The sequence below is a fragment of the Oncorhynchus mykiss genome, chromosome 6, assembly GCF_013265735.2.
Source record: "Oncorhynchus mykiss isolate Arlee chromosome 6, USDA_OmykA_1.1, whole genome shotgun sequence".
Taxonomy (NCBI): domain Eukaryota; kingdom Metazoa; phylum Chordata; class Actinopteri; order Salmoniformes; family Salmonidae; genus Oncorhynchus; species Oncorhynchus mykiss.
This window is the reverse complement of record NC_048570.1, coordinates 100,788,129-100,801,623: the sequence shown is the minus strand read 5'-3', so window position 1 is coordinate 100,801,623 and position 13,495 is coordinate 100,788,129. Positions and strand designations below refer to the sequence as shown.

The window sequence follows — 13,495 nt, the reverse complement described above, 5'->3', positions numbered from 1 at the left end:
AATCACTACTAGACTACCGTACACTGCTGGTTTTATACTACTGGTCTACTATATACTACTAGACTACTATACACTACTGGTTATACACTACTGGTTATACACTACTGGTTATATACTACTTGTCTACTATATACTACTACACTACTGGTTATATACTACTGGTTATATACTACTTGTCTACTATATACTACTACACTACTGGTTAATCACTACTAGAGTACCGTACACTGCTGGTTTTATACTACTGGTCTACTCTATACTACTGTTTATATACTACTGGTTATATACTACTGGTTATACACTACTGGTTATATACTACTGGTTATACACTACTGGTTATACACTACTGGTCTACTCTACACTACTGGTTATATACTACTGGTCTACTCTATACTACTGGTTATATACTACTGGTTATATACTACTAGTCTACTCTACACTACTGGTTATATACTACTGGTTATATACTACTGGTTAATCACTACTAGACTACCGTACACTGCTGGTTTTATACTACTGGTCTACTATATACTACTAGACTACTATACACTACTGGTTATATACTACTGGTTATATACTACTTGTCTACTATATACTACTAGACTACTATACACTACTGGTTATACACTACTAGTTATATACTACTTGTCTACTATATACTACTACACTGCTGGTTTTATACTACTGGTCTATTATATACTACTGTTTATATACTACTGGTTATATACTACTGGTTATATACTACTGGTCTACTATACACTACTGGTCTACTATACACTACTGGTCTACTATACACTACTGGTTAATCACTACTAGACTACCGTACACTGCTGGTTTTATACTACTGGTCTACTATATACTACTAGACTACTATACACTACTGGTTATATACTACTGGTTATACACTACTGGTCTACTATACACTACTGGTTAATCACTACTAGACTACCGTACACTGCTGGTTTTATACTACTGGTCTACTATATACTACTAGACTACTATACACTACTGGTTATACACTACTGGTTATATACTACTTGTCTACTATATACTACTACACTGCTGGTTTTATACTACTGGTCTATTATATACTACTGTTTATATACTACTGGTTATACACTACTGGTCTACTATACACTACTGGTTAATCACTACTAGACTACCGTACACTGCTGGTTTTATACTACTGGTCTACTATATACTACTAGACTACTATACACTACTGGTTATACACTACTGGTTATATACTACTTGTCTACTATATACTACTGGTTATATACTACTGGTCTACTATACACTACTGGTTATATACTACTGGTCTACTCTATACTACTGTTTATATACTACTAGTCTACTATCACTACTGGTTATATACTACTAGTTATACACTACTGGTCTACTATACACTACTGGTTATATACTACTGGTCTACTATACACTACTGGTTATATACTACTGGTCTACTCTATACTACTGTTTATATACTACTAGACTACTATACACTACTGGTTATATACTACTAGTTATACACTACTGATCTACTATACACTACTGGTTATATACTACTGGTCTACTCTATACTACTGTTTATATACTACTAGTCTACTATCACTACTGGTTATATACTACTGGTCTACTCTATACTACTGTTTATATACTACTAGTCTACTATCACTACTGGTTATATACTACTAGTTATACACTACTGGTTATATACTACTGGTCTACTCTATACTACTGTTTATATACTACTAGTCTACTATCACTACTGGTTATATACTACTAGTTATACACTACTGGTTATATACTACTGGTCTACTCTATACTACTGTTTATATACTACTAGTCTACTATCACTACTGGTTTGATACTACTGGTCTACTCTATACTACTGTTTATATACTACTGTTTATATACTAATGGTTATATACTACTGGTTATACACTACTGGTTATATACTACTAGTTATATACTACTGGTTATATACTACTGGTTATATACTACTGGTTATATACTACTGGTTATATACTACTAGTTATATACTACTGGTTATATACTACTGGTTATATACTACTAGTTATATACTACTGGTTATATACTACTAGTTATATACTACTGGTTATATACTACTGGTTATATACTACTGGTTATATACTACTGGTTATATACTACTGGTTATATACTACTGGTTATATACTACTGGTTATACACTACTGGTTATATACTACTGGTTATATACTACTGGTCTACTCTATACTACTGGTTATATACTACTAGTTATACACTACTGGTTATATACTACTGGTTATACACTACTGGTTATACACTACTGGTTATATACTACTGGTTATATACTACTGGTTATATACTACTGGTTATATACTACTGGTCTACTATATACTACTGGTTATATACTACTGGTTATATACTACTGGTCTACTCTATACTGCTGGTTATACACTACTAGTTATATACTACTGGTTATATACTACTGGTCTACTATATACTACTGGTTATATACTACTGGTTATACACTACTGGTTATATACTACTGGTTATACACTACTGGTTATATACTACTGGTTATATACTACTGGTCTACTCTATACTACTGGTTATATACTACTAGTTATACACTACTGGTTATATACTACTGGTTATATACTACTGGTTATACACTACTGGTTATATACTACTGGTTATATACTACTGGTCTACTATATACTACTGGTTATATACTACTGGTTATACACTACTGGTTATATACTACTGGTTATATACTACTGGTTATATACTACTGGTTATATACTACTGATCTACTCTATACTACTGGTTATATACTACTGGTTATACACTACTGGTTATATACTACTGGTTATATACTACTGGTTATACACTACTGGTTATACACTACTGGTTATACACTACTGGTTATACACTACTGGTTATATACTACTGGTTATATACTACTGGTCTACTATACACTACTGGTTATATACTACTGGTTATATACTACTGGTCTACTATATACTACTGGTTATATACTACTGGTTATACACTACTGGTTATATACTACTGGTTATACACTACTGGTTATATACTACTGGTTATATACTACTGGTCTACTCTATACTACTGGTTATATACTACTAGTTATACACTACTGGTTATATACTACTGGTTATATACTACTGGTTATACACTACTGGTTATATACTACTGGTTATATACTACTGGTCTACTATATACTACTGGTTATATACTACTGGTTATACACTACTGGTTATATACTACTGGTTATATACTACTGGTTATATACTACTGGTTATATACTACTGGTTATATACTACTGGTCTACTCTATACTACTGGTTATACACTACTGGTTATACACTACTGGTTATATACTACTGGTTATACACTACTGGTTATATACTACTGGTTATACACTACTGGTTATACACTACTGGTTATACACTACTGGTTATATACTACTGGTTATATACTACTGGTCTACTATACACTACTGGTTATATACTACTGGTTATATACTACTGGTTATATACTACTGGTTATACACTACTGGTTATACACTACTGGTCTACTATACACTACTGTTTATATACTACTGGTTATATACTACTGGTCTACTCTATACTACTGGTTATATACTACTAGTTATATACTACTGGTTATATACTACTGGTTATATACTACTGGTTATATACTACTGGTTATATACTACTAGTTATATACTACTGGTTATACACTACTGGTTATATACTACTGGTTATATACTACTGGTTATATACTACTGGTTATATACTACTGGTTATATACTACTAGTTATACACTACTGGTTATACACTACTGGTCTACTATACACTACTGGTTATATACTACTAGTTATATACTACTGGTTATACACTACTGGTCTACTATACACTACTGGTTATATACTACTAGTTATACTACTGGTCTACTATACACTACTGGTTATATACTACTAGTTATATACTACTGGTTATACACTACTGGTTATATACTACTGGTTATATACTACTGGTTATACACTACTGGTTATATACTACTGGTTATACACTACTGGTTATACACTACTGGTTATATACTACTAGTTATATACTACTGGTTATACACTACTGGTTATATACTACTGGTTATATACTACTGGTTATACACTACTGGTTATATACTACTGGTTATACACTACTGGTTAAACACTACTAGACTACCGTACACTGCTGGTTATATACGACTAGTCTACTATATACTACTAGACTACTAGACACTACTGGTTATACACTACTGGTTATATACTACTTGTCTACTAGACACTACTGGTTATACACTACTGGTTATATACTACTGGTTATATACTACTGGTTATATACTACTTGTCTACTAGACACTACTGGTTATACACTGCTGGTTATATACGACTAGTCTACTAGACACTACTGGTTATACACTACTGGTTATATACTACTAGACTACTAGACACTACTGGTTATACACTACTGGTTATATACTACTTGTCTACTAGACACTACTGGTTATACACTGCTGGTTATATACGACTAGTCTACTATATACTACTAGACTACTAGACACTACTGGTTATACACTACTGGTTATATACTACTAGACTACTATACACTACTGGTTATATACTACTTGTCTACTATACACTACTGGTTATACACTACTGGTTATATACTACTGGTTATATACTACTAGTTATATACTACTTGTCTATTATATACTACTGGTTATATACTACTGGTTATATACTACTTGTCTACTATATACTACTACACTACTGGTTAATCACTACTAGAGTACCGTACACTGCTGGTTTTATACTACTGGTCTTACACTACTGGTTATATACTACTGGTTATATACTACTGGTTATATACTACTAGTCTATATATACTACTGGTTATATACTACTAGTTATATACTACTAGTCTATATACACAACTGGTTTGTGTCTGAACACAATCACATGCTGTATGTGCTTCATCAGTAAAATAAGATGTGTGTTTGATGGGACATTTTGTTATCACACAGTGTTATTGATACATTCTCTCTCTCTCTCTCTCTCTCTCTCCTTCTCTCTCTCTCTCTCTCTCTCTCTCCTCTTCTCTCGCTCTCCTTCTCTCTCTCTCCTCTCGCTCTCCTTCTCTCTCTCTCCTTCTCTCTCTCCTTCTCTCTCCCCCTCCCTCCCTCTCTCTCTCTCCATTTCTCTCCTCTCTCCATTTCTCTCTCTCTTTCTCTCCTTCTCTCCCTCCCACCTCCCTCTCTCTCCCCTCCCTCCCTCCCTCCCTCCCTCCCTCCCTCCCTCCCTCCCTCCCTCCCTCCCTCCCCTTCTCTCTCTCAATTTCTCTCCTCTCCCCCTCTCTCTTTCTCCTCTGTCTCCCTTTCCCCTCTCTTTCTCCCCTTCTCTCTTTCCCCTCTCATCTCCCCTCTCTCCCTCTCTCTCCCCTCTCTCTCTCTCTCTCTCTCTCCCCTTCTCTCTCTCTGTTACTGGAATTAAATTGCTCTATGTTTTAATACCCAATTAAAATTAAACACTGTCAATTCATAAGGATTTGTAAGACCCTTATTCTATAATAATGGACAGAGCCCAGTCTTAAAGTCAATCAGCAGAGTTTATTCACGAGAGTACTGAACACGATACAGTTTACCACAGGTTATAAACTGAAAATGACGTCATTAGTTCCAGTACCAACTGGTACAAAGGCAGTATCTCAAGCCTTCCCACATCGTCTCCCTACCAATTTAATATAAGTCATGAGCCAAGGTCTTCTTGCGTAGATAAGCATTCTAGCCAGTCTGAAGATATCGTTCATTCATTTCTACCAAGGAACAGACAGTCATTGTTCTAACTCTTGCCCACATTTACACACATTATATTCAGCACTGGGATCAAGAAAGAAAACTCATACATATACAGCAACATAATAGTATTCTGATTAGTACATATACAGTAACATAATAGTATTCGGATTAGTACATATGCAGTAACATAATAGTATTCTGATTAGTCAGTCCTGATTGAAATGTATACATAATTAGTCATCATTGATAAAAATTCCCTTAACACTCTCTCTCCCCTCTCACTCTCTCTCTCTCTCTATCTCTCTCTCTCCCTCTCCCCTTCTCTCTCTCTCTCCCCCTCTCTTTCCCCTCTCTCCCCTCTCTCTCTCTCTCCCCCTCCCTCTCTCCCTCTCTCCCCCTCGTCTCCTCCAGTATGCGCTCCATGTCTACAACGAGGTGATGTCAGTGGGCCAGAAGTATGGGATCCGTAACGCTGGGTACTACGCCCTGCGTTCTCTCCGAATAGAGAAGTTCTTTGCCTTCTGGGGTCAGGACCTGGATCCTTTCACCACTCCCCTGGAGTGTGGACGGGAGTTCAGGGTCAAGTTTGACACGGTACGACCCACGGACCCCAATATTTAGTTTGGTCTGAACAGGTCCTTAGTCCTGTACTGTGTTACTGATGAGGTCTGGTTGATGTTTGGTCTTATCCCCTCCTCCTCTCTCTGTACCCCATCCTCCTCTCTCTGTACCCCCTCCTCCTCTCTCTGTCCCCTCCTCCTCCTCTCTCTGTCCCCTCCTCCTCCTCTCTCTGTCCCCTCCTCCTCCTCCTCTCTCTCTGTCCCCTCCTCCTCCTCCTCTCTCTCTGTCCCCTCCTCCTCTCTCTGTCCCCTCCTCCTCTCTCTGTCCCCTCCTCCTCTCTCTGTCCCCTCCTCTTCTCTCTGTCCCCTCCTCCTCTCTCTGTCCCCTCCTCCTCTCTCTGTCCCCTCCTCCTCTCTCTGTCCCCTCCTCCTCCTCCTCTCTCTGTCCCCTCCTCCTCCTCCTCTCTCTGTCCCCTCCTCTCTCTGTCTCCCTGTCTCCTCCTCCTCTCTGTCCCCTCCTCCAGGACATAGACTTCCTGGGTCGAGCGTCTCTGCTGCATCAGCGTCAGGAGGGGGTGAGTCGTCGCTTCATCATGTTGGTCCTGGAGGATCATGACACAGAGCTGGACCTGTGGCCCTGGTGGGGAGAACCTATCTACAGGTTAGACAAGCCTCTGAACCCCTAAACTGCCCTAGCTTCTGAACCCCTGAACTGCCCTAGACTCTGAACCCCTAAACTGCCCTAGCCTCTGAACCCCTAAACTGCCCTAGCTTCTGAACCCCTAAACTGCCCTAGCTTCTGAACCCCTAAACTGCCCTAGCCTCTGAACCCCTAAACTGCCCTAGCCTCTGAACTGCCCTAGCCTCTGAACCCCTAAACTGCCCTAGCCTCTGAACTGCCCTAGCCTCTGAACCCCTAAACTGCCCTAGCCTCTGAACCCCTAAACTGCCCTAGCCTCTGAACCCCTAAACTGCCCTAGCCTCTGAACCCCTAAACTGCCCTAGCCTCTGAACCCCTAAACTTCCCTAGTCTCTGAACCCCTAAACTGCCCTAGCCTCTGAACTGCCCTAGCCTCTGAACCCCTAAACTGCCCTAGCCTCTGAACCCCTAAACTGCCCTAGCCTCTGAACCCCTAAACTTCCCTAGTCTCTGAACCCCTAAACTGCCCTAGCCTCTGAACTGCCCTAGCCTCTGAACCCCTAAACTGCCCTAGCCTCTGAACCCCTAAACTGCCTTACACACACACAGTCTGGATGAAGAGGCTATCAGAGGGTTACAGGATCAATAATATTTTATTTTCAGCATCTAATGCTCTCTGTCTCGTCTCTTTCTTTCTGTCTCTCTCTCTGTCACTCTCTTTCGCTCTCTCTCTCTCTCTCTTTCTCGGCCTCTGTCATCTCGTCTATCTTTCTCTCTCTGTCGCTCTGTCTCTCTGTCTCTCTCTTTCTCTGTCTCTTTCTCTCTCTGTCTCTTTCTCTATGTCTCTCTGTCTCATCTGTCTGTCTCGTCTCTCTGTCTCTTCAGGAATGGGGAGCTGTGTGGTACCACCACCTCCTCTGCCTACTCCTACACCCTGGAGAGACACGTGTGTCTGGGCTTTGTCTCGCCGCCCTCCCTGGACGGCTCCCCTGCCGCGGTGACCCCAGACTTCATCAACAGGGGAGATTACGAGGTGGATATAGCAGGACAGAGATACCCAGCCAAGGCGAAGCTGTACCCCTTCAGCTCTCTGTTCGCCCAGCAGAGACGACGCAAAGATGAGATGGAGCTCAGTAACTTTCAGGGCAAATGAGGAGGAGGAGGAGGAAGGAATGTAGGATCTAAGAAGAGGGGTCTGAGTGAAGGGTGAACTCTCCAGACATGACCCTTTAACCTTTCTCTCGCTCCACCCTTCTGGTGCCGACCTGTTCTCAGCCTCTCGCTCCACCCTTCTGGTGCCGACCTGTTCTCAGCCTCTCGCTCCACCCTTCTGGTGCCGATCTGTTCTCTGTCTCTCGCTCCACCCTTCTGGTGTCGATCTGTTCTCTGCCTCTCGCTCCCACGCTGAAGGGGCGTACCGTTTAACGCACAATCAATCCCCTGCCCCCGCATCCCTCTCTCCTCTTCTCTTTCATAGTGCAATATCTACAAGACACCAAAAACTCCAGAGTTGTCTGTCTGTCAGGACTGCCTCCCAAGGTCCAGAGTTGTCTGTCTGTCAGGACTGCCCCCCCTCCCAAGGTCCAGAGTTGTCTGTCTGTCAGGACTGCCCCCCCATGTCCAGTTTTGTCTGTCTGGACTGCCTCTCAGTGCGTCCCTCCCTCTACATATCACGTGATAACCATATATTAACTCTATATCTGAACCTTTTAAAGTCCTGCGGTCTGAGTGAGTACGGTGGGGAGGACAGTAGTGGTTATCTGAGGGGGGTGGCGTGACGGAGAAGGGAACAGCCATGTTAAATTCCCTCTTATTGGTGGAAACCCGCTGCCCTGTCCAATGGGAGGCCTCGTGGTTGGTGGGTGATTTCCTATCGATCTCCCTCTGGATGGATGTCTGTGTAAAGAAAGGACAAATGTTCAAAATAAATGTATTTTTGTATATGAGTGAAGTTGTAAATATGTTGAAGTAGCACAGATTTGATGAGTTGTACCATGTTTATCAGACTGAAACACTTTGTACAGAATAAAACTATCCAACTATGATATGGTCCCACATCTGTTTGGTCGCGCCCCTTGCCCCTGCGCCCCTTGCCCCTGCGCCCCTTCGCCCCGCGCCCCTTCCCCCCTGCGCCCTCCCCCCCCTGCGCCCTTCCCCTATACCCGCGTTATACTTCTGGGTCATATTTAAATGGTTTATACCCTCGTTATCCTTCTGGGTCATATTTAAATGGTTTATACCCGCGTTATCCTTCTGGGTCATATTTAAATGGTTTAAACCCTCGTTATCCTTCTGGGTCATATTTAAATGGTTTATACCCTCGTTATCCTTCTGGGTCATATTTAAATGGTTTATACCCTCGTTATCCTTCTGGGTCATATTTAAATGGTTTATACCCTCGTTATCCTTCTGGGTCATATTTAAATGGTTTATACCCTCGTTATCCTTCTGGTTCATATTTAAATGGTTTATACCCTCGTTATCCTTCTGGGTCATATTTAAACGGTTCTGTCAGAGAGGATGTCAGCGAGACTGTAAAACCCATCTATCTATATCCCGTCTAATTGGTTGTGTTGATTCTGAAATGGTGTTTCTTTACGGTCAGTAATGCTTTGTTGTCCAATATTTCATGTTCTAGTACATTTCATTAGGATGGGCTCCCTGAGGTCAGACGTCTGTTTGATCACAATACAGGAGACTCACCTGCTCTGAGGAGGGGAGAGAGATACAGGTTACTAACACAATACAGGAGACTCACCTGCTCTGAGGAGTGGAGAGAGATACAGGTTACTAACACAATACAGGAGACTCACCTGCTCTGAGGAGTGGAGAGAGATACCAGTAACTGACACACAATACAGGAGACTCACCTGCTCTGAGGAGGGGAGAGAGATACCAGTAACTGACACACAATACAGGAGACTCACCTGCTCTGAGGAGGGGAGAGAGATACCAGTAACTGACACACAATACAGGAGACTCACCTGCTCTGAGGAGGGGAGAGAGATACCAGTAACTGACACACAATACAGGAGACTCACCTGCTCTGAGGAGGGGAGAGAGATACCAGTAACTGACACACAATACAGGAGACTCACCTGCTCTGAGGAGTGGAGAGAGATACAGGTAACTGACACACAATACAGGAGACTCACCTGCTCTGAGGAGGGGAGAGAGATACAGGTATCTGACACAATACAGGAGACTCACCTGCTCTGAGGAGTGAGGAGATACCAGTAACTGACACACAATACAGGAGACTAACCTGCTCTGAGGAGGGGAGAGAGATACAGGTATCTGACACACAATACAGGAGACTCACCTGCTCTGAGGAGTGGAGAGAGATACAGGTAACTGACACACAATACAGGAGACTCACCTGCTCTGAGGAGTGGAGAGAGATACCAGTAACTGACACACAATACAGGACTCACCTGCTCTGAGGAGTAGCTGTAATCTAATCTTTGTTTTATTTTCCTGACAGATATAATCCAATCTTTATTTTATTTTCCTGACAGATATAATCCAATCTTTATTTTATTTTCCTGACAGATATAATCTGTTGTTCTGAAATCTCAAAGTATTGAAACTCTGATTTTAAATGCAGAAATGGTTTTACATTTTTACATCTTATTATGTGTAGTTTATTACCTAAAAAATGTCAAGATCTGGGCCTCTGATATTTTGTATTGTACCTGAGACCGAGTTAACTGATAAAACCCTGGACTCTAATGTTGCTATGGGTGGTTACAATGTGTTTAGGGCTGGTAGGAAAGGTAACGGTGGTGGTGTTTCTATGGATGGTTACAATGTGTTTAGGGCTGGTAGGAAAGGCAACAGTGGTGGTGTTACTATGGATGGTTACAATGTGTTTAGGGCTGGTAGGAAAGGCAACGGTGGTGGTGTTTCTATGGATGGTTACAATGTGTTTAGGGCTGGTAGGAAAGGCAACGGTGGTGGTGTTTCTATGGATGGTTACAATGTGTTTAGGGCTGGTAGGAAAGGCAACAGTGGTGGTGTTTCTATGGATGGTTACAATGTGTTTAGGGCTGGTAGGAAAGGCAACGGTGGTGGTGTTGCTATTTACACAAGGAATCTTCTTTCTGTGTCTCTGTTAAAGGCCACCTCCAGTCCTAAACTATTATACTTGTTGGCTTTAAGTCTTCAGTTGTGTTCAAAGTCAAGAATAACAGTTATAGGAATCTACCGTCTACCTTCCGCCAAGAAGTGTGTACTAAACAAACTCCCTGATTTAATTGGCATTTTTATTACCCCAGAGGTGTTGATGGCTGGATATTTTAATCTTGCAGGGATGCTGGAAGCTGACTGTCTACATAACTGTTGTACTAATCTAAATTTGACCCAGCTGATTACAAAGCCCACTCGTCCAAACTTAAAGGACTCTATGAAATCGACTTTGATTGACCTCATATTTACAAATACTCCAGAGTAATATTCTGGGGTATTTGCTGTGGATATTAGTGACCGCTGTCCCATTGTTTGTGTCAGGGATATCCAGATGCCTCGAGCCTAGCCTCATTTTATCAACGAGAGACATTTTAAACATTTCAACGAACTGGCCTTTTATTGGTGACCTTTATTTTGGTGACTTTGATCGTATTGCTTCTGTACCTGACCCAGAGTGGGCTCTGAACCACGTCTCATGTTTTACATTGTATTGCTTCTGTACCTGACCCAGAGTGGGCTCTGAACCACGTCTCATGTTTTACATTGTATTGTAGATAAACATGTTCCCTTAGAATTAATAGAATTAAAAGTAGGTCTTGCCCTTGGTTCAGTCCAGAGCTATCTGAAGTCATGCACATCAGGGATGCTGCCTGGGCCAAAGCTAGATTCCCAGACTGGCAGTCTTTCAGGAAGTTGAGAAATCCGTGTAAAATAAGTTTTAAAAAGCTAAATCCATTATGCCAATACACTATCTGAATGTACAGGGAACTCAGCTACATTTTGGGAAGCTGTTAAAATCCCTGAAGGGATGTATCTCTTCTTCTCTCCCTCAATAAATTAATTCATTTAGATTCCCTGGCCCTATTACTGACAACATGGATATCATTAATGGGTTTAAACCACCATTATCTCTGAATGTATATCAAAGGCAGCTTGGTGAAAATCTATTGAATGATAGTGAAAATACATTAATTCATTTAGATTCCCTGGCCCTATTACTGACAACATGGATATCATTAATGGGTTTAAATCACCTTTATCTCTGAATGTATATCAAAGGCAGCTTGGTGGAAATCTATTGAATGATAGTGAAAATACATTAATTCATTTAGATTCCCTGGCCCTATTACTGACAACATGGATATCATTAATGGGTTTAAACCACCATTATCTCTGAATGTATATCAAAGGCAGCTTGGTGGAAATCTATTGAATGATAGTGAAAATACATTAATTCATTTAGATTCCCTGGCCCTATTACTGACAACATGGATATCATTAATGGGTTTAAACCACCATTATCTCTGAATGTATATCAAAGGCAGCTTGGTGGAAATCTATTGAATGATAGTGAAAATACATTAATTCATTTAGATTCCCTGGCCCTATTACTGACAACATGGATATCATTAATGGGTTTAAATCACCTTTATCTCTGAATGTATATCAAAGGCAGCTTGGTGGAAATCTATTGAATGATAGTGAAAATACATTAATTCATTTAGATTCCCTGGCCCTATTACTGACAACATGGATATCATTAATGGGTTTAAATCACCATTATCTCTGCAGCCTTTATCTCTGAATGTATATCAAAGGCAGCTTGGTGAAAATGCTGGTCAGGAGTTTTCCTTTTTTCTGAAATTCAGAGATAAAGAAGTCCTGGATGCTTTGTTAACGCTAGACATGATAACATCCCCTGATCATTTGGAGCCTGGTCGTGCTGAAGTGTGCATCACCTCTTATTGCCGTCTCAGTAGCCCACATTTTTTTATTTAACGTTGTTAACAGGACGTTTTCCAAAAGCAAGGAAATCTGCATATGTGCTGCCATTCCATCAGCCCACATTGAGCTGGTTAGGGTTAGGGTTAGTGAGCATTGAGCTGGTTAGGGTTAGGGTTAGTGAGCATTGAGCTGGTTTCCCAATATCAGTACCTGGGAGTCTGGATTGATGACCAGTGTGAGCCCACATTGAGCTGGTTTCCCAATATCAGTACCTGGGAGTCTGGATTGATGACAAGTGTGAGCCCACATTGAGCTGGTTTCCCCAATATCAGTACCTGGGAGTCTGGATTGATGACAAGTGTGAGCCCACATTGAGCTTGTTTCTCAATATAAGTACCTGGGAGTCTGGATTGATGACAAGTGTGAGCCCACATTGAGCTTGTTTCCCAATATAAGTACCTGGGAGTCTGGATTGATGACAAGTGTGAGCCCACATTGAGCTTGTTTCTCAATATAAG

At 40.9% G+C, this 13,495-nt stretch overlaps 1 protein-coding gene across 1 annotated transcript in view; it reads left to right on the top strand.

The window, feature by feature from the left end:
• LOC110510551 (pyruvate dehydrogenase phosphatase regulatory subunit, mitochondrial) overlaps positions 1-9,109 on the top strand; it is a 59,546-nt gene extending 50,437 nt beyond the window's left edge. The window contains exons 17-19 of the mRNA XM_036981735.1: positions 6,276-6,458; positions 6,949-7,085; positions 7,950-9,109. Of these exons, the coding sequence (XP_036837630.1) occupies positions 6,276-6,458; positions 6,949-7,085; positions 7,950-8,217 (588 nt within the window). The 3' untranslated portion in view covers positions 8,218-9,109. The remainder of the gene's footprint in view (positions 1-6,275; positions 6,459-6,948; positions 7,086-7,949) is intronic.
• The last annotated feature ends 4,386 nt before the right edge of the window (positions 9,110-13,495 follow it).